The following is a 25,915-nucleotide window of genomic DNA, read 5'->3' as shown; positions in this document are numbered from 1 at the left end:
ATTAGGAGTGTCAAGATGGAAGGGAGGTATGGGAGGGAAGGATTGGCTTGGATTGAGTTTACTCCGGAGTCATTCTGGAGGTCCCCTTTCTCCTCTGGTGCCATTCTACCCCCTCCCACCAGTGAGTTTTAGTATGATGAGCAGAAACAGGACTGGGTCTAGTTAGAACTCCTCATTTCACCACAGTTCGCTAGTGCAAGTGGACTGGACACATCCTCCAGATCCCTGCTTGTCATTTCTACAGAACTCTTCATGCATCCTCTTTACATGTGCTGCCAGAATTGCCATGGATTGTGGCAATTCCAGCGGTGCATGTCTGGGGGAGTGGGGAACCCATCGCCCTATGCCCCGCACCATCCAACCCATCTGTATTTCCATTCCATGGGGGAAGTATCTACTGCTTGGCTCCCCCCATTGATCCAAGGCAACACAGGAAGCCTTTCATGGTGGCATGTGCCCATTTTCCTTCTCACTTAAGATGTAGCCACACCAGAAGTTGCAGTGTATCATGTAATGGGAGACAGCGGGCTCCATCTTAAAGGAGCATGCTGCTGATTTCGCCCCCATGTAATAAGGTCGTTGGTAGAGGTGCCTGGCTTTCAAGATTATCAGAAATGTGAATTCAAAACTATTATACAAAATCCCAGAATACTTGTAAAGTATCTACACAAACACAAGATGGTCTATGTACAAAGAAAATATGTCCAAATAGCATATAGTATTATTAAAGTTCCCTGTACAAAGCTCAGTTTGGTAGTACCAGACAAAATGAAAAGGAGCAACAGCTCTAACACCGCTCTTAAGAAAGTCTTCACAAGTAAAGTCCAAATAAAGTCCCAAGTCTACAGGGGTTCCCAGGTAACAGTTATATGGGTTACCTTTACTTCTATTAATACTGCTGGTAAAATACTTCTTACTCTATGTTTTGTTTTAGGTATAAGTTCATTGTTGCTGAGTATACCAACTCCTGAAGAAGGGGATTTTCTCCCTGAAACAGAGTACAAAAATACCCAGGAACCCCTGTAGACTTGGGACTTTATTTGGACTTTATTTGCGAAGACTTTCTTGAGAGCGGTGCTCCATCATTATGTTCTTCATTCCAGTATACAGTAACATGACCAACCGTCTGTTTACTTTGTTTGGAAGATATTTTCATTGATTATGTATCCCTGAAGCCTATATACATTGGAACTAATATCAGACTTGGATAACTTTTGTGTTAGAGCTGTTGCTCCTTTTCATTTTGTCTGGTACTACCAAATTGAGCTTTGTACGGGGAACTTTAATAATACTATATGCTATTTGGACATATTTTCTTTGTACATAGACCATGTTGTGTTTGTGTAGAATTTAAAACCATTACCAGATCTTAGATCTACCTTATGACATCATAACTGCCTGACAGGATATTTGTACTTGTTCCATTTCCACTCATCCATATACACTATGTGCCATGCATTTGATGAACAATACTTATCCATAAGAGCATATGCACAGTAAATATTTCCAATCCTTAAAATGACACAGAATTCATTCTGTAGTTGAGAAATCCCTATCACATTTATATTTTTAAAAAATACTACATTACAAAACCTAGATTAAACTAAAATCATATGCATGTTAGTACAACAGGTCATTGTTCCTCGCTGGACTTTAATGTGCATGAGTTCTCAAATTTTGCTAGATCTATAAGCCTTAAACATATTTCATATGTAGCTTATGTTTTAGGGAGAAATAAAAATACACTTTGATCTTGTTCTTTCCCCCACATCATCTGACCCCGACGTATCTTTCTTTTCACAGAGGCCAGGTTCCAAAGTTAGGGCCAGATACAAAAGTTCAGAAGAAACCAAGGGCAGTGATACGATGCAAATAATTTAGTCATGGTGAGGAACAGGCATAGCAATGCTGCTACTCCCTGCTGGTCACAGAAGAGAAAAAATATTAGCAGCAGATGTGTTGAAGCAATTGGCACCAGATGGAGAGGCCAAAGCACACAGGATGCAACAATTATTTTCCTGTATCTAAAAAGACAAGAGGTCATATTTGATGGTGTTCATGCCCATTTCTACTGCACTGCCTGTGAAATTATGACTAATGCTGTTTTAACCATTGAACAGACCTACATCGCATTGCACCCCATTACTGAAAAGAGGATTTACCCTAATCTTTGAGGGTCTCTCTGACTCTCTAATTGCCTTTCTAGCTGTATCAGAGTCAAAGTGACATGGCAATTGTGAGATGTTTGAGTTACATATTTCCAAAATAGGGCAGAGGAAATGGCAGCGAATATAGTCAGAGCAGTGGCAAGACGAAGGAGTTCACCATTTCCTAAAAATGCTCTCCTAATCAAAATTTCCACCCTCAAGCTGCTTTTCCTTACCCAGAATAAAAGATATGGAAAGTGAAAAAAGCTGGAAGGTGTAACTTCTTCTAGATTAAATTTCCTGTGTAATTTAGGGGTGGGGAAAAAACAAAACAAAACCTTTAAAAGTGGGGGGGGGATCAGGAGAGGGCTAAAGCCATCACAGCTCTCCAGCTCTTCTCTACAAATGTCTTCCAATCCATGTTTCCCAAGTTCATAACATTCAGATTGGTGCTCACGAAAGCACTGCTTTGGCTTAACAACTGTGCATAGAAAAAGTTAGCCTCCTTATTCTTCTCATGCCCACTTCCAATAGTATGTGGAACAGCTTGTTCTCTTGCCCAATGTGTTGTTGTTGTTGTTGTTGTTGTTGTTATTATTATTATTATTGAGCCACAGTGGTGCAATGGATTAAACCCTTGTGCCGGCTGAACTGCTGACATGAAGGTTGGGTTGCCAACCTGAATGTTGCCGATTCAAATTGGCAAAATGGAGTGAGGTCCCATCTGTCAGCTCTAGCTTGCAGGGACATGAAAGAAGCCTCCCAACAGGATGGTAGCACATCCAGACTCCCCCTGGGCAATGTCTCTGTAAATTGCCAGTTCTCTCACACCAGAAGCTACTTGCAGTTATCTTCTCAATTCACTTCTGACACAATAAAATTTATTATTATTATTATTATTATTGACATAACGACATTGTGTGACACAGCAAACAAGATAGATATGCTGGATTTCGTATCACAAAATCACAAATCGAACACTTCCCAAGTGTCTAGGACTGTGTGATGTATTTTCGGATGATGTACGCAGATCCCAGCAGGGTGGCCTTTTGCAGTTGGCAGATCGTAATTTTGTCAATGCCTATTGTTTCCAAATGCCAGCTGAGATCTTTTGGCACGGCACCCAATGTGCCGATCACTACCGGGACCACCCAGTGGTGGTGGTGGTGGTGATTATTATTATTATTATTATTATTATTATTATTATTATTATTATGCCTCTTGCTTGGCAGATATCTTGGAGAATAAAATTATTAAAACTTCACATGAAGGAAGACATAAAGCCGTACTATGTGTATGAAGGGCATTTAAAATGGAAAAGCCCCAAAACATTAAATGATTGACAAAACAGAACATTCTTTATTGTCTTTCTAAAGTACTGTATATATAGGCAGTCCTCAAGTTACAAACACCCAAATTATAAACAACTCATAGTTAAGAATGGAGGTGAGACAATAGGAAGTGAGAGAAATCTACTTCTAGGAAGGGAAAATCACTCCTGGAAGAGTTATTATCATAGGAAAAAGGTGTGTCCACTGAAGCTTTCCTACTAACCATTGTTTCCACAACAAGCCATTTTTTTCAAATCCAATTATCAAAGGGACGGGAAGTGGAACACTCTCCCAAAAAAGATATTACACAGGCCCCCACCTTATCCACTTTTTGCAAAGAACTAAAAACGTGGTGGTTTCAGCAGATTTTTGATCAAGATTAGTTTTCACTTAAATCAGATTTTGGTATACTGCTCATTGCCTGCCCCTAAGATATGTATATAAGCTCTTATCTACCCTTAAAAATGGATGAAGGCCAGCCTCGCCCTGACCAATGTTTCCCACTCCTTGATTGAAGGCTGTGACTGTGATTCTTTTTAATTGATATTGTTGTGTTTTATCTATGATGTATTATTCGTTATATTTTATTGTATGTTATTTTGTATTTGTATTTGTATTTTTTGGAAACCGCCCTGTGTCCCTTCGGGGAGATAGAGCGACATAAATAAAGTTTTATATTATTATCATCATCATCATCATCATCATCATCATCAGGACAGGAAGTGCGGTGAAATCAAAAACACTCTTCCCTATGCTATCTAAAACAAAACATATATATTTTGGCTGGAGTTACAATTTAAAAATGTCCTTGTTCTGACTTACAAACAAATTCAACTTAAGAAGAAACCTACAGAACCTGTCTTGTTTGTAACTTGGGGACTGCTGTACTCATTTATAAGTCTTTAAAAATCCTGGAAAATATAACAGTATTCTATTTCTGGGACTTGTCTGAACTTTTTGTGATGAGGGAAGTGCAAGCTCTTTGAAATATTCAATTATATTATTTATTCTAGTGTTATATTCAGTTTGGTAATTACTCTGAACAGGAGTGGGGGGGGGGGGACATGTGCAATTTATTGTAATTTTTGTTTTAGAGACTAGGAATAATTACAAAAAGTTCAGACAAGTCCCAGAAATAGAATCCTGTTATATTTTCCAGGATTGAATGTTCCCTGGATAACAGATAAAATAGCACATATTTTATGCAAGTTACCATTATTTACTTGTGTCCTTTGATAATTTAATAACTCTGGAATCTATGAACCACGGGGTTGATTATAGTGATACCATAATATTTTTTACATTGGTTGTGGCTATTTTAAAAAGTTACTTACTTATTCTGTCTCTGTAAAGCTTGGCTTTCACTAGGTTTTGTAACTGCATTCTACCGAAAACAATTAGTCTTATTCAGGCTTTCATGCAAAGTTTCTGGTGCATGACAATATTAGAGGCTGGAGTACATGTATTGTTCCACATCCTTGTTCCCAGTTTAGCCCTACACAAAAGCTGGTGAATGTCCTTCTCACAAATTTATTTTTACTTCTTGTAACAGTATATTTGAATCTATTCATATTTGGGTGTATGCAGCCTTTGCTGTCTTTAAGTTTTTATTACCCTTTACTTCTATTGTATTGTTTTCCATTCAGCTTATAAACTTTGAATGGGAACGTACCTCATTTAATCTTCTGCGCTATCATATTCATTGAAATAATAGCTATCACATCTTATTCATTAGTTTTAGTTTGCATTTTACTGATGAAAAATATGGTCTCATAGGGCAGGCTGTCTGTCTTAAAATCTTTATTTGAATGCCTGAAAAATTCATCTTTTTTGGTTAATTAGGAACAATTTGACACAAATTCAGTAATATTGAAATTTGATTGTATTGTTATGCTATATAGGTTTGGGATTTGGTAGCGGCTGATCTAATTGAATGGCAGATGTTCAAAAATCACATCTTTATGCGTACTGGGGCTTTGTCATTTTGGGACTGTAAAAGTAATGGGCTCTGTGCAATACTCTCCTAAGTTCAACTCCTGGGAAAAACAACAAAGAAAGAAAGTAAAGATTTATCTCTCCTTTTTATAAAACCCAAGAGCAAGTTGGACTTGTTGGTAGCAGATTGTACTGAAAAATTCCCAAACTGAACCTGCTAATTTGAAATATTCAAATGGGTCTTGTGTTTTTCCTCTCTCTCTTGAGTCTTTCCACACTGAAATGTGTTGGCATATGGGGAAGTAAAATATATGACAACAAAACTAATATAAGGCAGTTGATTTTCAGAAATAGTACCAAGAGATGATTTTAGCTCAATATGTTTTAATTCAATTAAATATAGCAGTACTCAGTACAAAGCAAGAAGAAAGTATGTGCCTTTATGCTCAGTTGCTGCACAACTTCAGAAGTCTTTTGAAGGCCAATAAACTGTGCATAAAACATCCATTTGGGTTAAGGAGCATTTCAGGCCAATATATTCCAGGTTTATGTAACTACATAAGAGATGGATTAGTAAGAGAAACAAGAAAGATTAAATGGAAAGGGGTAATAGCTATATAATAATAGAGCTCATGTTTGTAAGGTCTCAGCTTTAGTGGCTAGCCATTTTGCTGCCTAAAGCAAAGAGAAAAAAGACATCATTCTCCAATTCCATGGATAAAAGGTTGAAATACTGGCAGTTGAATCTCACTTCTACTGCTATGGCTCTTACTGTAGTTAAAATACCCAGAGGTGTAACTATTGGAGGGGGAGAGGGGAGAAGGAGGGCATATTCCATATTTCTGGCATGGCAGAGGGCATGACATTGAACATAATGCATATCTAAAACTGTTACATTTGTTGTGTTTGCATTCCCTGAGTAACTTTGCTTATCCTTTTCTTTGGATGCCTGAATCGTTTGCCTACATTTTCCAGTTTTAATTAACTGCATACTAGAAATTGAGGGGGGGGGGGGTTCTTATTGGGAGCAATTACGTTGTTTTCCATCCCACTTCCCACACTACATCCTTGTTTTTACTACAATATTGAAAAGACAAATATTTACTATCCACCTTTCATTGATCAGGCAAACTTATGGTTGTTTTATTGATGTCTTTTATCTTAAACTACCTTACAGAGTAGTTGTGCATGCAAAGTCCATACCGCCCTCAACTCCTCTGTGGAAAAGTAAGATGAAAATGTATAAGTCAGTCTCTTGTATACATTAAGGGCTGGGCTTGAGACCAAAATGGATTTTGATATGACCCATGGATAAGTCAAGGATTATTCTGTAGAGAGGAGAATGGACCAGTGCCACCTCAGAGGTTCAGGGCACTACCTAACAGCCTCAAAATCTAGGGCAAATAAGTGGGGCAAAAATCGTGGTACCTGACAGCAAGTCCAAACATGGAGCTATCAGTCCCTGTAAATCAGTGGTTCCCAACCTTTGGGCCTCCAGGTGTTTTGGAATTCAGCTCCAACAGTTTCTAACAGCTGGTAAGATAACTGGGATTTCTGTGAGTTGAAGTCCAAAACACCTGGAGGCCCAAAGGTTGGGAACCACAGTTGTAAATACTCCCCTGGTGGGGGAAATCTTGCAAAAGTTTACCTTTAATTTTTTTACATTGACTTTCTGAGATGTACTGGACCTTATAAGCACTGATATTTGAATGTACACATAAGCAGATTTCTTGCCATTATCTCTCCTCACCCTCCTGCTGCCCTTACTTTTTCCATCTTGAGCCCCTTTTCCCTTTTGGGTCACTTGCCTCCCATGCTGGTGCCCACGGTATAAATTCAGGCTCTTTCTAATTTCATAAACATCAGAACAAAGGAATAGTTGCAGAGAGTTCTCATGAGAATCTCTTTCCAGTTGTGCTTCCATTTAGCCACTTGCTATGTCTTTGGCTTTGTTTACAGCCCTCATCAAATGTTTCAGAATTTTAAAATGTGGACAGGCACTGGAACAGTCCACACCAGCATATAGGAATGAAGTCACATGTTTTCTTTGAGTGAAGGATATACAGTGATGCAAATACGCAAATTTTTTCGATCAAAATAGGATTTTAAGCGCACCTTTTTAACATGTATTTTTTTGGCTGCTAATGAGATCCTGTACCCATTTTCAGAAAATATCATTTAGCTAGCCTCCCTTTTATCCCTTCTGCATTTTAGGGACTATGTAGAAGGGCCCTCAATTGCACCCGGCTCTTGCCACCATTTCTCTGTTCTGATTTTTAAAAATATCAGTATAAGCACTGTGCTGGAAAGAGTGGGGAGAGTCAGTACTTATTTTAAGATATCCCAGGATAGACTAAGCCAATGGTTCTCAACCTGTGACTCCTCAGACGTTTTAGCCTACAACTCCCAGAAATCCCAGCCAGTTTACCAGCTGTTACGATTTCTGGGAGTTGAAGGCCAAAACATTTGGGGACACACAGGTTGAAAACCACTGGTAAACTCTTGCCATTCACCACTTATCTCAGATAAAGGGGTGGTACCTGTTTTGATAAGAGCTAAGGTACAGTACTCACAATGATTCATGGATAAGTCAGCCCAGTTCCTTGAATTAATTTTTGACTAATATTTCTAGATGTATACATGAGTGTATAGGATAATAAATATCAATGGAAAGAAAGCTACTGATCTTGAGGCAAACTTAAAATAAGACAGCTATATCTACCAATTTTCTTCCCAACTTCATTTCAGAAATAGAGCTATCTTTGAAGATAGTTGATTTTTGGGAGGGGGAAGAGAGAAGTGTGCACTCCAGCTTCTGCATACTGATTTTACACATGCGCACGCACACACAGACACTGGGGGGAACAAGTAGCTAAACAGCTTGATTAAGGACATTTTTGGCAGTAATTTGGAAACTAATATTTTAAACTTTCCCCTGGGAAAAATGGAAAATCTGGTTTAAATGAAACTTGATACAATCAATGGTATAATAGCAACTGCCACGAGGTTATGGCATTATTCAGCGGAAGCTTCTTTTTCATTTTAAGCACTCACAAATCATTCATGTAAAATATGCAGCTGCATGGGAGTGACACTACATACATGATGCAGAGAAAGTGCTTAGTCACAGGAACATGGCCACACAGCCCGAAAGACATACAACAACCCTGCTCAGTCATAATTTATGAGCTGAAGAAATGCATGTTCAAATCATTTTAGCATTTGAGAACACTATTGTGCTGGTGTGATAACTCATTGATTAGCTTCAGTGCAAAAAAAACCTTACATGCTAAATTTCTCACACACAGAGATTAGGTGAAACCCAAGTTCAAAAGACAATGGTTGCTTGAACACAGCCATTTAATTTGGGTCAGGATGAGGATTTTAAAAATCTGGTTCACTCCAGAGTGCTTGTGCAGGCACCTTAGGAGCCAGCTGGAAGCTGGGACATAGTCCACAAAGCTCAACATCTGAATTCATGATTTTTTCTTCACTCCTCCAGTGAGAATCACTCCTCAAAAACAGCTGACCAGTATTTTCCTGAAGCAGGGAAAAGTAAGGCATTGAAATTGAACATTCCCATGGGAATGCTGGGCTTGCCTTGCCAAGAGGAGGCATTTATTTACCTTCTATCTGGGTTTTCTCTGCAAATCCTGAAGTGTTGACCCTTCTCTGCCAAGCGCTCCACAGGCTTTTTCTGATTTGTAGCACTGCATGGTTTATAACCAGAGGAGCTGCACCAAATTTTAAGCTTTGATCCAGAATGTCCAGTTTTTAATGCACTCTTTCTGGCTGGATGTGAGTTGTAGGTTGCATTGGGAGGTGTACATTTTGTCCAAACCTTGAGCTAGCTTCAAGCGGGATTTTGGTGTAGGTGGAACCAAAGTTAGCATCCTAAAAGCTGACTTTTCCAAAGTAGAAAATCTGAATAGCCATCAGAAAGCTTGGTCCTTGGAGTGAATTGTCTTGGAAATCACCTTGGGTCTTACTATTGGAGAAAGGCAGTAATTGACCTGGAAGTGGTGGGAGTGATTATGTGCTCCTGGAGTTTATGATACAGAGGAAAGGGGATACTAAGAGAAGTCAAAATGCATTCTAGACATTAGGAGAGCTGACTTCAGGAAATTTAAGGAAATACTGAGCGTGATTCTTTTGACAGGAATACTAAAAGAAAAGGGAGTTAATGGTGGGTGGGAGTTTTTTAAAAGTAAGATACTGAAGGTATAATTGCAAACAGTGCTAGCAAGGAGAAAAAATAAGAGTAGTGTAAAGCAACCAGAATGAATGTCCAAAGAACTTTTAGCTGAGACATGCACAAGAAATGGAAAAGAGCAGAAATCACCAAAGAGGAATTCTAACTAATAACCAACATATGTAGGTTTATAAGGCTAAAGCACAAAATGAGCTCAGGCTTGCCAGAGAGATTAAAAACAATAAAAAGTGGTTCTTTGGTTATGTCAGTAGAAAAAGGAAGGAAAAGTAAATGGTAGGACCTCTTCGTGGATAAGATGGTGAAATACTGGCAGGGAATAGAGAAAGGCAGAACTACTCAATACCTTCTCTGCCTCAATATTCTCATAAAAAGAAATTTTCAACATGAGCAATATGGAGTGGATCAAGTAATAGGGGAAATGCAACCCAAAATAGGTAAAGAAGTAGTCCAGGAATAATTGGCCACTCTAAACTAATTCAAGTCTTCAGGGCCAGATGAACTACATCCAAGAACATTGAAGGAACTAGCAGAAGTGATTTCAGAACCACTGGCAATAATCTTTGAGATTTATTGGAGAACAGAAGTCCTGGTAGTCTGGAGGAGTGCAAATGTTTTCCTTATATTCATGAAGGGAAAAAAGGAGGACCTAAACAATTACCTTCCAGTCAGCCTGACATCAATGCCAGGGAAGATTCTGGAAAAGATCATTAAGAAAGCAGTCTGCAATCACTTAGAAAGGAATGCTGTGCTTACTAAAAGTCAACTTGGATATCTTAAAAACAAGTCATGTCAGAGTAATCTTTTTTAAATACAGTTACAAGTTTGGTAGATGCAGGGAATGCTGTGGAAGTAGCATATCTTGATTTCAGTAAGGCCTTCAACAAGGTCCCCCATGACCTTCTTGCAAACAAACTAGTCAAATGCGGGTTAGGCAATGCTACTATTAGGTGGATCTGTAATTAGTTAAGTAACTAAACCCAAAGAGTGCTCACTAATGGTTCCTTTTCATCCTGGAAAGAAGTGACTAGTGGAGTGCTTCAGGGTTTAGTTTGTCCTGTACTGTCCAACATGACTTAGATGAAGGTTTAGAGGGCAGGGCATGCTTAGCAAGTTTGCAGATGACACCAAATTAGCTAATACTCCAGAGGACAGGATCAGAATTCAAAATGACCTTAACAGAGAGTTGGGCCAAAATTAACAAAAGAATTTCAACAAGGACAAATGTAAAACATGGAAGAAAAAAATGGGTGACCCCTGGCTCAACAATAGTAAATGTAAAAAAGATCTTGGAGTCTTCTTGGACTACAAGTTGAACATGAGCAAACAATGTAATGCACACCTGTTCTATTTCCTCTGCCCTGGTTAGTTAAGGTTGAATATTTTTTTACCTGCCAGTGAAAAATCAGCACAATGGCACAAATTAAATCTCTCTAGGAAGGAGTTTCAAAGCTTCGGAGCAGCCATCAAGAAGGCTCTCTTCTGTGTACTCAGCAGACAGCAAAACAAACACCACAGGGGTGTTAACCCTTCTCTAAGCTTTTTAATATATATATATATATATATATATATATTAGGCTTGATCGATCCATGAAAAATTTGATTCTAAACTCGTTTCAAAACTAGAGGGGGCAGTTTTTCGTTTTTGTTGCTAATAACGAATTTGGCCCCCAAAATTTTTCGAAATTATCGAAAATTCGTTATTTTCTAAATTAATTCGTTAATGGCGGACGCGCATGCGCGGTGGCCCAAAAACAGCCCGAAGGGGGGGGACTTAGGGGGCTCTCCCGCCCTCATTTTCTTCAAACTTGGTACAGTGGTAGAACACATTTAACACTGATAGCTCACCAAAATGTGGAACGTTTCCCTTATCCTCTGATTTTTGGCAAATTTTCATAGCTTTTATAATAAACCATTTTTAATAATTGCAGAAATCTGTTCCTGGTTTGAAAGTCTTATTTCCTGTTAAATTGGGTTGTCTTTACTGTGAAAGTCATTGTTCTACTTCAGAAACTTTGTTTTTGTGGCTGAAACTTTGTTAAATTGGTGTGTGTGTGATATATATTGTGTGTAGTCCCTGCTTGTGTGTGTGTGTGTGTGTGTGTGTGTGTGTGTGTGTGTAGGTAAAGGTAAAGGTATCCCTTGACGTTAAGTTCAGTCATGTCTGACTCTGGGGGTTGGTGCTCATCTCCATTTCTAAGCCCAAGAGCCAGTGTTGTCCATAGACACCTCCAAGGTCATGTGGCCGGCATGACTACATGGAGTGCCATTACCTTCCCAGAAACACCCAGAAAATGGGAATTCCAGACAGGAAACAATCAGGGCCAGCTAATACCTCCCAACAAAGGATTCCCCCAGGTAGGAAGCAGCCAGGCTTTGAAGCTGCAAGGCTATTCAATGCTAATCAAGGTGACCAATTGCAACATTCACACTTGCCTCCCACAGACAAGAGTTCTTTCTCCCACCCTGGACCTTCCACAGATATATAAACCCCACTTGCCTAGCTTCGCACAGACGTCAAAACCTCTATGTCTGCCACAGATGTGGGTGAAACGTCAGGAGAGAATGCTTCTGGCACATGGCCATAGAGCCCGGAATACATACCACAACAGTGTGATCCCGGCCATGAAAGCTTTCGACAACACAGCCACAGTATCCATTCAAGTTCATGTAGCGTGGTATGGACTGGAGACCTGTATTGGGGGGAGGGAGGGTGCGAATCTGGGCCCCTGGGAGCAGCCGAGGACGGGCCTGGCCCACACCCCCTCGCATCCCGGGCCTCTTCCTCCTCACCGCCGGGCCCCTCTCGGTCTCTCCAGGCCTGAGCTGAGGCGAGGCGGCGGCGGCCATTTCCCCCCTCCGTCTTCCTCCTCCTCCTCGGCCTCCTTCCCCCTCGCCCCCTCCCATTGGCTGAGCCTCCCATTGGCTGAGGGGCAAAAGGAAAGGAGTTTGGGTGATTTGCAAAAGCTTTTTTTTCTTAACGAAAAAAACGAAGAAATAAGAAAAAACGGCCTCTCGCGATTCGAAACCGCGATATCCAGACGTGTGAACAACCAAGGTTCTATATTGCTTCAAAACAAACGAAAATAACGAATTAATAACGGGTAACGGGAAAATCGAATTATTTGAGCAAGCCTAATATATATATATATATATATATATATATATATATATATATATACACACACACACACACACACACACACATACATACACACACACACACACACACACACACACACACACACACACACTAAGGTTACACTGATAAATGTACCTATTCCAACTTATATACAAATTCAGCTTAAGACAAAACCTACAGAACCTATCTTGTTCGTAACTTGGGGACTTCCTGTATATATATATAGGTCAGTGTAGATGTGCTTGGGAAAAACAATCGGATCTAGACTTTGAAGCCATTTATACTTTATCAAAGTGTTTTACTAATGTCTTTTAAAAAGGTTGTACAATACAGATGATTCTTTTTTTTTTCAATAGGAAGTTCCACCTAGAAAGTATGAGAAGCCTAAAGAGATACTTTTGTTTGAGCTCTTTCTTCTTCGTGGGACCAGGACTTGCATTGACCGAGTTGTGGGCTGGGGAGTTTTTCCTTTATATAATAATAATTTCGACACAGTGAATGGCAAGTTTAAATGTCCTCTTCTCAGAGGTCACTACAACTGTAAAATCGATAGATTCCAAGAAATTGAAAATTTGATTACTTCAGACTTGGATCATTGGCTGTGCAACCTCTATTTTCAGGTTAGTGTGAAGTAACTTTACTAATACAGTAGAGTCTCACTTATCCAACACTTACTTATCCAATGTTCTGGATTATCCAACGCATTTTTGTAGTCAATGTTTTCAATATATCATGATATTTTGGTGTTATATTCGTAAATACAGTAATTACTACATAACATTACTGCATATTGAACTATTTTTTTCTGTCAAATTTGTTGTATAACATGATGTTTTGGTGCTTAATTTGTAATATCATAACCTAATTTGATTTTAATAGGCTTTTCCTTAATGCCTCCTTATTATCCAACATATTTGCTTATCCAACGTTCTGCCAGCCCGTTTATGTTGGATAAGTGAGATTCTACAGTATGTATGTATTCCTGGTCGCCTGTTAAGGGTGCCACTTCTATACTTTCAATAAATGATATCTACAGTACTTCTCAAAATATATTTTATGCACAAGAGTCACATTCTTGTCTAACATGAATTCAGGCTCATGTTAAAGAGAGAAGTAGAACTTGTTACGCTTAAAGTTTCAGTTCTCGGTGTCCTAACACCAAGGGTTTGTGACTTGTTCAGAAACTAACACCCTCTTGAAAATGTGCAGTTTAGAACATGAGTAGTACTTTAATATTTGAACTTCAAAGTAAGTTCACAAGACCCATTGAGGCTTGTGCCCATGGGGAGTAATTGAATTCTTGGATTCACAAATTGATGGACAGTTATGTTTTTAAATTACTGCACTGCATACTGAGAGCATTTAGGACAGGAATTACGAGAATTAAGAAGAAACTAATGACTCTAGGACCCCTGCAGTGGGAGTTTCCAGAGAATCGTAGATCAACCCTTTTGATTGAACATTTGAGAATATTAGAAGAATAATTTTGCATATGGCTGACCTATTCATATAACATGGTTTTCTCTTATCAGATAATTAAACTACCACGGTATTCAGATGAACAGAATGAATATGAGGCAGGCCTACAACCCTCTTCAAATCTCCTTGTTTGCTCAAGTATTGCTCAGAAGAATGGTGTTTCAAAGACAGAAGTAACAGGTGGACTACAAGAAGATGAACTGAATAATTTGTGCCTGCAACCATGTCATTCAAAACCTTCTGTTGCCCCACTGCAAGGTTAGATATTTATTTCTCAATAAATCAATAATACTCCTCATTCTAAAACCATAGATTTGTAATAAAAAAAATTCAATACTGTAAATGTTTTTAATGCCTTTTTGGGTGTTGAATTTAAAAAGTCACACCACACATAGTTCTTTCACAAATTTCATTACTAATTTCATTCAGTCACAACATAGAAATGTCAAAACATGTTGTGAAAAATACTATGGACTCTATCACATTGTTTTTGGGAAATGTCCCAGGACACTTCCTGGATGCTTCCTCATCAGAGCCCATCATACAACGCAAGGCTATTTCTGTCGGGGCTCCATACTTCAGGTCCTCAGCGTGATGAGGTCCTTTGAGATGGAGTAATCAGGAGGTTATATTTGGATTTAGAATGACAATTTCCCACAAAAACAGCTTACATTTTTAAAAGTTTTTATGACCCTCAATTTTGTAGGCCTTTATTGTCTTTTCTAATGAGTCATGTCTTCTCATGGTATGGCTAAAATATGAAAGTCTCAGTTTAGTCACCTTGAATTTAGGGAGAGTTCAAGCTTGATTTGTTCTTTGTCATGTTTCCATGTCATTTAGCAGTCCAGGGTATCTGTAGAACTCTTCTTCAAATGAATTTGTTTTCTTCCTATCAACTTTCTTCACTGTCCAGCTTTTAGAATATTCAATTATATATCTCACCATGGCACTACATTTCTTTGACTGGAGGCTTATGTCATCCTGTGAAGCAAAAAAAACCTGTCTAATGGTAGCCATGCTCATGGGGTCTCCCATATCAAACATATTTTTGTTGAGGAAGCAGACTAAATGCGCTAAACAGCTAAGTAGAGAACTATCAGTCTTCTTTATTTCCCTAAATCAGGAAATACCTGTACATGGCCATTTAACTGATATACTGCATGTTTCAGAAAAATTGACCCAATTTGAAATCACTATATCTCTACAACCACAAACTGGCCATGAATGAAAACCTTGCCACTTGAAAGGGTGGGGCATAGAGTTTCAAATTATTTTCTCTAGATCCTCTCCCAGCACACAAACAGCCCCTAGTCTCACACTTTCCCAAAATGGCAAACCTGTAACATAAGGCCTAATGAGATATTCTCCATTTGTGAAGTTATTTTTTAGATTTGTTTCTGACTCATATTGGTTAGTAACACTTGGTAACTCCATAACGCGTTAAACCATTTGTAACTTTTTGTGCAGTTGTTGCCATCATGAAATATAATACTTTCCAATTGGGTCAATCATTTTGAAACAGCCTGTATAACCCTTCACTGAAAACACGTGAATGTTTTCTTCTACACCATGTTAATTTGCAAATACAGATGCAGTAACAGGAGATTGCTGCAACTAACAGATGAACATGTATCATTGTTCAGTCTTGTGTAGCATTGCTTTCTAGGTAAATTCTTTTCTGAAGCTGAAACCCCTTACCTCCCAGTCTACAAAGACTTACAGAACAGAATCATCAAAAATAATTTTGCATTGTTTGTATTTATTTACTTGGAGCCTTCGTTACAGATATTATTAGCTCTTAATATCCCCTGTGGCTTTGTTTTCTAATATATATCCATGCCTTGCTATGCTGTTTCTGCTGGTAATATGTTGCTAAGAGATTTAATAATGGGCAAACAAACACAACATGTGGTAATCCATTTCAAATTAAAAGTTTATTAAACGCTAGCTTGATGACTTTCTGGCTATTTACAATTAAAGGAGCAAACCTTAGGGAACTGGGGACCACGTGGTGAAACATACAGCTCTGCCATTTCCAACAGAACGAATGCATTTATAATCTGCGGCAAGCTGTTGCTCATTGATAGATTCTATAAACACTATATTTGTCCTCCTAGGACAAGACATAAAACTATGCTAAAGTGACACTAATTCCAAGACATACAAGCCAGGAAAATGTAAGAACTTAAATAAGAGCAGTGCTTCCTCTTTGACACGACTCACCAAGATTCAACAAAAATTCTAATACGAGATACAACTGGGTTAAGAAACAGGCAATGATCTTTCTTACACATTACTCATTGTGGGCTATTCTGGACTGCCCTTTAATGGATAGATTTTACAAACAAGGAAAACTGACAGGGGCACTAGCTTGTTAGTCACAGGAAGAGTTAACATGGTGTGAATTCATCATGAACCATGCCTGAACTTAGGAGGAGATTGGTTTGCCTTGTAATGAATGCAAGAGTTTCCCACTGGAAGAGTTTTCTTCCCCTTCTACTTTAACCTCAGGACAAACTTAAGATCAACTACTAATTATAAGGTGTGTTCTTCCATTATGTGGAGTCATCTATTGACGGTAATAGCTACTTAGCTTTTCCCCTCATCACACAGGGTTGCACTTGATGGTTCTTAAGACATTACCTTCTTAACTTGTGACTTTACATTGAAATTAGCCCTGATAAGTATTGTATTACTTTCTTCCAGATAAGAGTGCATGGGATTTCAGCTGCATATTTCCTATTGTTGAATGCTACATCTCATGACCTTCTAATAAGGACTTTTAGGGGCCATTTATCTTTGGATCCTGACGACCACTTCCAGGAGAGAATGGTTGGAAACCACTCAATATACTATGTTAGGGATCCAAACTTTTCATTGGCGAAGAAAGGCATATAAAACCCACCAGATTTAAGCAGCCTGTTTTTTTCCAGTGCTTTGCCTCCCTTGCTGTGCTACAATGCTAGAGGGCTACCCGCCCCAAATATCAACATGAATATTTTATAGCTATATAGCAAGGGAGTTCATTTTGCTTCCAAGCATTCACTATTAGAAGGAATGGTAAATTTTAAATGATAGGTCTGAATTTTAAGAGCATGCTTGTCACAGCTTTTCAGACACCATGTTGATATCTGTTGGAGGCAGTTAAGAAAAACAGGAGCAACAAAAAGGAAAGATTAAATTTACCATACCTATTAAGAGTGAATGTTAAGTTTGTGTATTCAGTTTTAAATTATCTCAATGAATATTATGAAGAAAGAAACATCTTAAGATTGTGAAGGATCTAGTCATTTATATGGCCAGATTGACTTTTGCCACTAGAAAATAATTGAAGTCCTGTATTTCTTGTTGTGTATGTGTGTGTGATTTGAATTTTTTTGCTCACTTATGGTGACTCCATGAATCCCATAGGGTTTTCTAAGGTAAGAAATACTCAGAGCTGATATGCTTTTGCCTTCCTCTGAAATAGGCTACGGCACCTGGTATTCCTTGGCAATCCCACATCCAACTGCTCAGCGGGGCTGACGCTGCTCAGCTTTCCAGCATGAGACAGGATACATTGCCTTCAGGGTATTTTAGATCTTATTTATTTTTAGAATTTTTATCCCTCCCAAAAACCTCTTGGAGTTGCTTACATATAAGCTTAAGTAAGTTTCTAAATCTCTCTCTTAAGAAAACCATGCCTGAAGGCTTACAATCCAAATAGACATGACAAAGAAAAGGGACAAGAATGAGGAGGGAAAGGGGAAAAAAAAGAAAGAAGCCATTCAGCAGGTTCTGCTTCCTCTTTTTATTGTTCCTTCTGTACTCAGATAGAATCTTTCATTCACTTCCTCTGTCTCTTTACTCATTTAGCCCTTGGTTTCATCACATGTATTTTGGACTTCTGTGTGAAAAATTCATAAAGCTTTTTTTTAGCAGAAAAATATATTTTTATATAAAATATATGAGGGGTTTTTTGTTTTGCACCTAAAATCTTCGCCGAAGTTCTAGAGAGGTATATGAAATTCCCTTATTGAAACAACTTCAGTCACATAAGTCAAACTCAAGGCTCACAGGCCAAATCCATCCCATCCATGGGATTGCATCTGGCACTGGCATCTAGCTCTGTCCTCTGGATTTCAAATGTAGCAGGCACAGAGGATATAGCCAGTGCTTAGCAAAGGGAGTGGTTCCAGCATAGGAGTAGGTTTCATCTTGGATTCTGAGCATTGGTATATATCTCTGCATCTCTCTATTCAGCAACTCACATGTGGTGGCACACTTATGACAACACTACCAAGGCACCAAAGTAGAAAGCTCAGTGCTAAAAGATGGTGTATGATATGGTGTCTCAAGTTATTTAACAATATGTTAAGGAGTAGTTACGTACAGTCTTACAATGACAAATGCCTTCTTGACAACTGATGTGGCCTGCAGTGAAAATAACTTTAACACCCCTAGCTTAAGTGGCTACTGGTCCCCTTCCAGGTACTGTGAATAGTTTATGATATTAAAGCCCTTATGTGGCTTAGGTCCAGACTGGAGGCCCATCAACAGTGACCATTTGATGTGGCTCCAGACTGATTTGAAACTGTGGCAGCCACAAAATGCATGCCTCCAATGTGTGCTGCAGCATGGATTAAAGGATATAGAGAAAGCATTAGAGAAAGTAGCAGGAAAGTCCAAGTTAAGCCCTTTAATGTGCTGCAGTAGATGCCAATATATCCCAGATCCCAGGGTGAAATCAGCTTTGCAGAATGAAGAACGCGTTGTAGACACTTGCCCTTGCTGGGAGGCTTTGTAGAATTCAGAATGAGGGGTAAGGACTGCTGAAAAATGCAGCATAGCTTTTGTAACTAGTCTTTCTTACTGGTTTATTTAGATTTCTATGCCATGTTTCTCTCAGTGTGGGACTCAATGCAGCTCACGAAGAGGATAGTTTGGGATTATTTTATGCAAATAAGGCATGCTTTTTGAGATCCATCTAACTTAGTAGAATTTACATTTGACTCTCTGGGATCCCAGTTCCAGACAGAGATGGGAACATTTCTTAGCCTTAATAGCATTGTGTTTCTCAGAATATAACTTCGCTCTGTTTCTAGAAGTCAGCTGTTACCAATAGTGCTATGGATTTTCAAGAGGCACAGATATAGGGCAAAAGGGAGAAACGTGCCAAGAGGAAGGTGTGTGACCGCCCTTTACCTAGAAACCCATGTCCTCATTGTGACAGACCATGTGGATCCAAAATATGTCTTCACAGTCACTTACAGACCCACTGCCAACACTGTATCTTTGGAAGACAATCATACTCAACCACGAGGGATCACCTATGATGATGATAATTTTTCAGAATCTATCTTTGCCCTATTTCTATTTCAAAATGGATTGTAAGTTGTTTCTTTTTTCAATGCTGAAATCTGTTTTATACACTTTTTCAAAAAGTACACATTTATTTAGGATTTTTACCTAATGTGTACATACTTAGATTATCTAAAGAAAGACTTTCCCCAACTGTATGTACTCTTAGCTATTTAACTTTTTGAAATGTATTCAGTACATTGTGCACATTTTGTGTCTTTGAAACAGTTCACAAGATTTCCAAATGTATGTATTCTTAAGACAATTGATATTTTGTTTGCAAGAAGTCTTGGAACATCCAAAAAAGATTATGTCATTGAGACTGTTGAATCCAGAGAAATACTTTTCCACCAGTATAGATCAGTCCCATTATCTGCTAAGGAACTCTTGAAATTGAAGATCTGTGCCTTCATGTTGTCTCTTGGCTTATGACGAATGCATGACTTTCACAATGATTTCTTAGGCACGGAATACTCGGGTGGTTTGTCAGGCTTTTCCTCTGAAATAGAGCCTGTATTGCCTGGTATCCATTGGTCTCCCATCCTAGTACTAACAAGTACTAACAAGGACTGACGCTGCTTAGCTTCCAAGATCAGACAGGATCTGGTACCTTTAGAGTTTTTAGGCCAACGGAACTGAAGGTAGTAAGGATTAAACCTGGAACATTTCTATAGTTAAATTTGCGTAGGATTCCTAGAAGACACACATCTCTTTTTAGAAAGGGAGATGTCCTGTTGTCCTAGAGACATTCATTTGAAAGGGACTGTAAAATATATTCCTGAATATATTCTGAAATACAGTGTTCCCTCACTTATCATGGGGGTTAGGTTCCAAGACCATCCGAAATAAGTGAAAATCCACAAAGTAGGGACGCTATATATTTATACATTATTTTAGTAGTAATATACTAGTTTAAGTCTTTATCAACCAATTGTGTGTTGATAAATTGCCTCCTTCTCCCATTGCCACTTGGGCTCCTTTTCTCTCCCTTCGGCTTCTCCTTCCTCCCTTCCTTAGGCTGTAAATTGTAATTTTTTTATGATTTATAATATTCTTTTAGAGTTTATTGAAAAACCGCAAAACAGCGAATACGCAAAAAGCAAACCGTGAAGTAGTGAGGGAACACTGTATACATCCCAGTAAAAAGCATGCCTTCTGTGAGTCTAGTGCATGTGAGCTATCTGGCTTAAAAGCAAAAATAGGAAATTTTCCAGGTAACTACTAAAACAAACAAACTTGCCATTGACTTTAATGAAATCAAGGTAAAGGTAATTATCCAGTTTTTTAAAATCAAGACATAATATGTTTCAAAGGCAGTCTTTCTGCTAATTTCAAAATGGGCTCTGGACTGGGCCCTAATAGCAGATGTCTTGGTTTTGTGAAAAAGACATTGACAGCTCATTCGCGCTTGGAAGTTCCTATGAGCTAGAAGGGGGAAAAAAACCATTCTATCTCTGACAAGTAATATGATATTTTCCAGGGGTGGGTGGGGTAGGGGCTGGTGTTTGAACAATCCACTTTGCATGTGTTCTCAAGTCTGAGCACCTTTTGATCTTTGATTCAAATTCCGTTAAGGGCTGCTGTGATCTATCTATCGTGACATAAGTAACATTGTTGTCAGATGCATCTCTCTGTTGTTCCTTCCTGTTGACATCTGAAAGCATTTAGGTCCCATTTAAGTGTAAGCAAACAGCAACAACAACAAATGAGAGTGCCAAGACACAATAAAGCCTGCCAAGATAAAAGTTAACATGAGTCAATTTCTCTGACTGTAGGTACACACACTGCTCTTATTTTATATACTAGCGGAAGCATGCATAAATTAGTATTATATAGGATTTGATTGTCCATAATTATATTTGACATGGCATGTATGTTGCACAGGCAATGGTGGAAAATTAAGAGAGTAGGAAAATGTCTCTGTATGTGCTCTGCACAAAACCACACATACTACCTCCTTTTCCTGTTTTTGATATTATACAGTTTTTATACTGCATCATTGTTACTGTTGGCTGGGAGGGTGGGTAGGAGTAAGTGCATCTTTTCAAAGCAGGATCCCATCTAAGAATCAGTACATCTTCCCAGCAGTGCTACATTCTAACACTTAGAAAGCCAAAATTCTTGCCATGGTAGATCTCATTCCTTACCACAGTAAGTATACATTCTTCATCCCCAAAATACTAGATATGTCTAGCCATCTAGCAGGGCCAGTTCGTAATTGAAGCTGTTGAAGCCGCCGCTTGGGGCGCAGCCCTTGCTGGGCGCTCTTGCGGCGGCGGCTACCATTGGGTTGCTCGCCATGGAACAAGGAAGTCCTTGCTATTCTCGTGAGATTTCGCGAGATTTCTGCGAGATCTCGCAAAATATCACAAGATCTCATGAGAATAGCAAGGACTTCCTGGAGTTCCGCAGCTGGAGATTGCGCCGCCGCCGGTAAGGGGGGGCGCGTAATTTTGGGGGGGGGGGGAGGGCGCAGCCGTAGGTTTGCTTACATAGTGAAAAAACCTAGGGCTGCTGCTGCCATCTAGCCATCCCACCCCAACTAATGAAAAGTGTTCTCAATTTGTTGCCATGAGTAAGGATGGCAAGTTTTGGTTGTTATTGTCTCAATTGGTTCAACTCTTGAGTAGTTGAGATGAAGTAAAGAAAGCTTGCAATTTTTCCCCCAGAAAGTCTTATATATATGAGAACTATCCAGAAAATAGGTTACGTTTTGGATTTTAAAAAGGACAAAGTATAGGATAAATCATTTACCATATGCAGCTGAAAGACACATCCCAAAACTACAATCTCATGTAATCCCCATTTAAATTTAGCCACGTTTTTTTATAGATAAATGAGTTTGAAAAGCACTGCACCAGTAAATTTGCCGCCTCTCTCCTCCGTTTCCAACAATGGGGGCATGGCTGGCAGCGCAGCGTTTTGGCTACGCTGCAAGAAGGGAGAAGGAGGAAGAGCCGAGGACACAGGCGGGGAATTTACTGGTGAAGTACTTTTCAAACTCATTTATCTATAAGAAACGTGGCTAAATTTAAATGGGGATTACATGAGATTGTAGTTTTGGGATGTGTCTTTCAGCTGCATATGGTAAATGATTTCTCCTATACTTTGTCCTTTTTAAAATCCAAAATGTAACCTACTTTCTGAATAGCCCTCGTATATCAACTAGTCCATTTCTTGAATAAAAAAGATCCTTGCTAGTAAGCTTCAGTGGTGTTTGTGTAATGTGTAGATAATGTGTTAATTATCTATGACTATTTTTAAAGTCATTAGAGAATTGTGTCCTAATTCTTTTATCTGAAATATTTAAATCTTTCACTTGTCATTTTGTATTGTTTTATAAGTATATCCTTGTGTTGTCAATTTGATTGATTAGTATTTCAAGTGTTTTATCATGTTATGTTTTTTTCAACATTGAATGTTTGCCGATTTTTGTTGTACATCGCCCTGAGTTGGGAGATAGGGCAGGATAGAAATAAAGATGATGATGATGATGATGATGATACATACTGTTATGAAGAGTTGTGCCCTTGCAACAAGTTGAAATATATATCTAATTACACAAATTTAGAATCATGCTGCAAGAATGGCTACTGTAGGAAGAATATTTATTATTTATTTATTTACAGCATTTATATTCCACCCTTCTCACCCGGAAGGGGACTCAGGGCGGATCACATTACACATATAGGCAAACATTCAATGCCTTTTAACATAGAACAAAGACAAACAAACATAGGCTTCAAGCGGGCCTCGAACTCATGACCTCCTGGTCAGAGTGATTCATTGCAGTTAATTACAGCTGGCTTGCTCTCCCTCCTGCGCCACAGCCCGGCCACAGCCCAGTTGAAGTACAGTACTTGCGTATTTTATTTGTGTCCCATTTTAAAGAACGGACAGATTTGATAATCTCCCACTGTAAACAGAGACAACCAGTGGGTCTCGCATTACTTGGACTAGGAAATTGTTTTGTATTTTAATCCAAACTTTAAGGAAACTCACTAAACTTCTGAACCTATTCAGGGAGAAGGTTTGGCATCATCATTTAATTCACAACTCATTTTAAGATGAAACCAAAGGCCATAGCAATGCGTCAATGGTTGTAAATTGAAAACATACAGCAGCTTCACTGCAGCTGGATCATGCCCTACTGTTTCTTTCTCCCATGGACCTGCTATTAATGCACCCCATTTGGTTTCAGTAAAACAGCTCTACTGAAGGAATAACAGTAAGAGCTTTAAACAGTTGTGTGGGTCTTTAATGGCAAATTTGTTTTGACAGAGCTGCTTTGCCAATGTCTGGGCCATCCCAAACTGATGCCGACTGACAGTGCTTTGGTGTTCCTGGAGCAAGGGAACATGTGGAAGGAATTGTTCTTTTACATTTCACAGCTTGTCATTTCCTCCGCAGGGCGACCTTTGACCCCTCTGAGAGATTCTGACACCCATAAGGGAAGTATTCCCACTGTTGAAAAGGAAGTGGGAAAGCAGTTTAATGCTGTGAGAGGTTGGGAACGGTGTGTGTCAAAAGAAACTCAGAGGAAAAGAAAGGATAAGCTCTTGAAATGTTTCCAGCAGGTTAGAGCTTTTATCACCGCGGATGATTTGCTAACACTTTGGAAATAGATTTGCTTTGCATATGTATTTCGATTAGGAAAACACACATCTCCGCACTCTTGGTGATATCATCTGTCAATTATTGCACCAGGCAGATGAAGCCACGGACAAATTTAAATCAAATGTGAAGGATCAAACAGAGCACTACAAAAAAAAAAAAAAAAGGTATGAACAGGCCTCGGCTGTCTCTCAACCCCCCACTTTTCCTTGGCCCAATGTGTTTGCAATTACAAGGTGTGCACTGAATGTACTGACAACATCAGATTAAGGCTGGTGTTTCTATGACGTTTTTACATCCCTTGCATTTTATTTGGCTATTTATATTCATGGATGATGGTATGCCCCTCTTTTTCCTCACACCAATATTATTAGCAACATCCCTTGCTAATAGAGGTCTCCTTTCCAAATTACTTTTTCCAGCTAATACGGTTTTGAAGATCAAATGAATTGAGAAAGGTCTTTGACTTCCAGAGGCCAGAGCAGGATTTTTTAAAACCAAGATAAAGAATTGCCACTTTAGACTTTATATTCCCCAGCCACATGTTCCTGGAAAACCCATAAGCAGGGCATGAAAACAATGACACTGCCTTTTTCATTGTTTGCCCTTAGTATCCATTATTCAGAAGTATTGTTACAGTGGCCGTTTAGGAACTGTAACAAAAAAAAGATGGAAGAAGGAAAAAAATTAATACATCACCAAAAAAAGAGCACGAACACAAATTATCTGCATAAAGTTCGTATATCAATATACCAAGTTATTTGAAGGACTGCGTATCCTTCGGGAAACCAGATCTTTGTGATTTTAAAAGCTAAGCAGGGCATGTCCCAATTAATACTTGGATGGGAGACTGCTAAGAAATATCTGGTGCTGTGGACTATGATTCAGAGGAAAAAAATTATCAGAATCTCCTCCTTTACCTAAAAAATTCCTATGAAATTCATGGGGTTATCATAAATCAAGAAGCGACAAGAAGAAATATAGACACATACACATTCTGTCATATGGAACTCCCTTTGCAAGTTTTGAGGGGAGGACTTTCAGAGACATATTGGGTGGGGATGCAAGAAAGGCTGTCATCATGGGTTTGCCCTAGAATTTCCTTGCAAGGTAGCGTAGTCTCCCCTTCTTCCTATTGTCTTTTTGTTGCAAAGTTTAAAAGTTATAAAAAAAAAGAAATAGGATAGATGAGATGCAGAGGAAAAGGGTTTTAGAGTGCCGGTGCTTTCCACCCGCTTAGTGTTCTGCTTTAAATAGTTTGTAATTATATCTTATTTTTAAGCCTTAGTAACTCATCATTTCATAGCCTAAATCTAATCTCACTTGATGATTTGAATTAGTTGTTTAAGTATTTTCATATTCCACTTTATTTTGCTTAGTTTTGCTGTTAGTTTTTTGGGATAATAAATATGTAACATGAATTGAAAATTTGTGATATATGCTAAGAAATAGTTACTTCAATTCAAGCAGCAAACCCATATGTTGCAACGTTGGGAATACTATGACTAGGTGGTCTGTGTTTCTGTTTGGGTTGTTAACCAGGAGTTGAGTTATTTCAAAGCTTTTGCTACTTTCCATTTGAATAGAGCAGTGGTTCTCAACCTGGGGTCCCCAGATGTATTTGGCCTACAACTCCTAGAAATCCCAGCCAGTTTACCAGCTGTTAGGATTTCTGGGAGTTGAAGGCCAAAAACATCTGGGGACCCCAGGTTGAGAA

At 38.8% G+C, this 25,915-nt stretch overlaps 1 protein-coding gene across 1 annotated transcript in view; it reads left to right on the top strand.

The window, feature by feature from the left end:
* Positions 1 to 25,915, top strand: part of LOC100557827 (uncharacterized) — a gene marked incomplete at its 5' end in the record, with an annotated part of 227,814 nt that overhangs the window by 56,473 nt on the left and 145,426 nt on the right. Inside the window, 2 exons of the mRNA XM_062977712.1 lie at positions 13,122 to 13,385; positions 14,298 to 14,502. Of these exons, the coding sequence (XP_062833782.1) occupies positions 13,122 to 13,385; positions 14,298 to 14,502 (469 nt within the window). The remainder of the gene's footprint in view (positions 1 to 13,121; positions 13,386 to 14,297; positions 14,503 to 25,915) is intronic.

This window comes from Anolis carolinensis, chromosome 4 (genome assembly GCF_035594765.1).
Source record: "Anolis carolinensis isolate JA03-04 chromosome 4, rAnoCar3.1.pri, whole genome shotgun sequence".
Classification (NCBI taxonomy): domain Eukaryota; kingdom Metazoa; phylum Chordata; class Lepidosauria; order Squamata; family Dactyloidae; genus Anolis; species Anolis carolinensis.
Note: the sequence above shows the minus strand (reverse complement) of the source record. Positions and strands in the feature narration are given on the sequence as shown.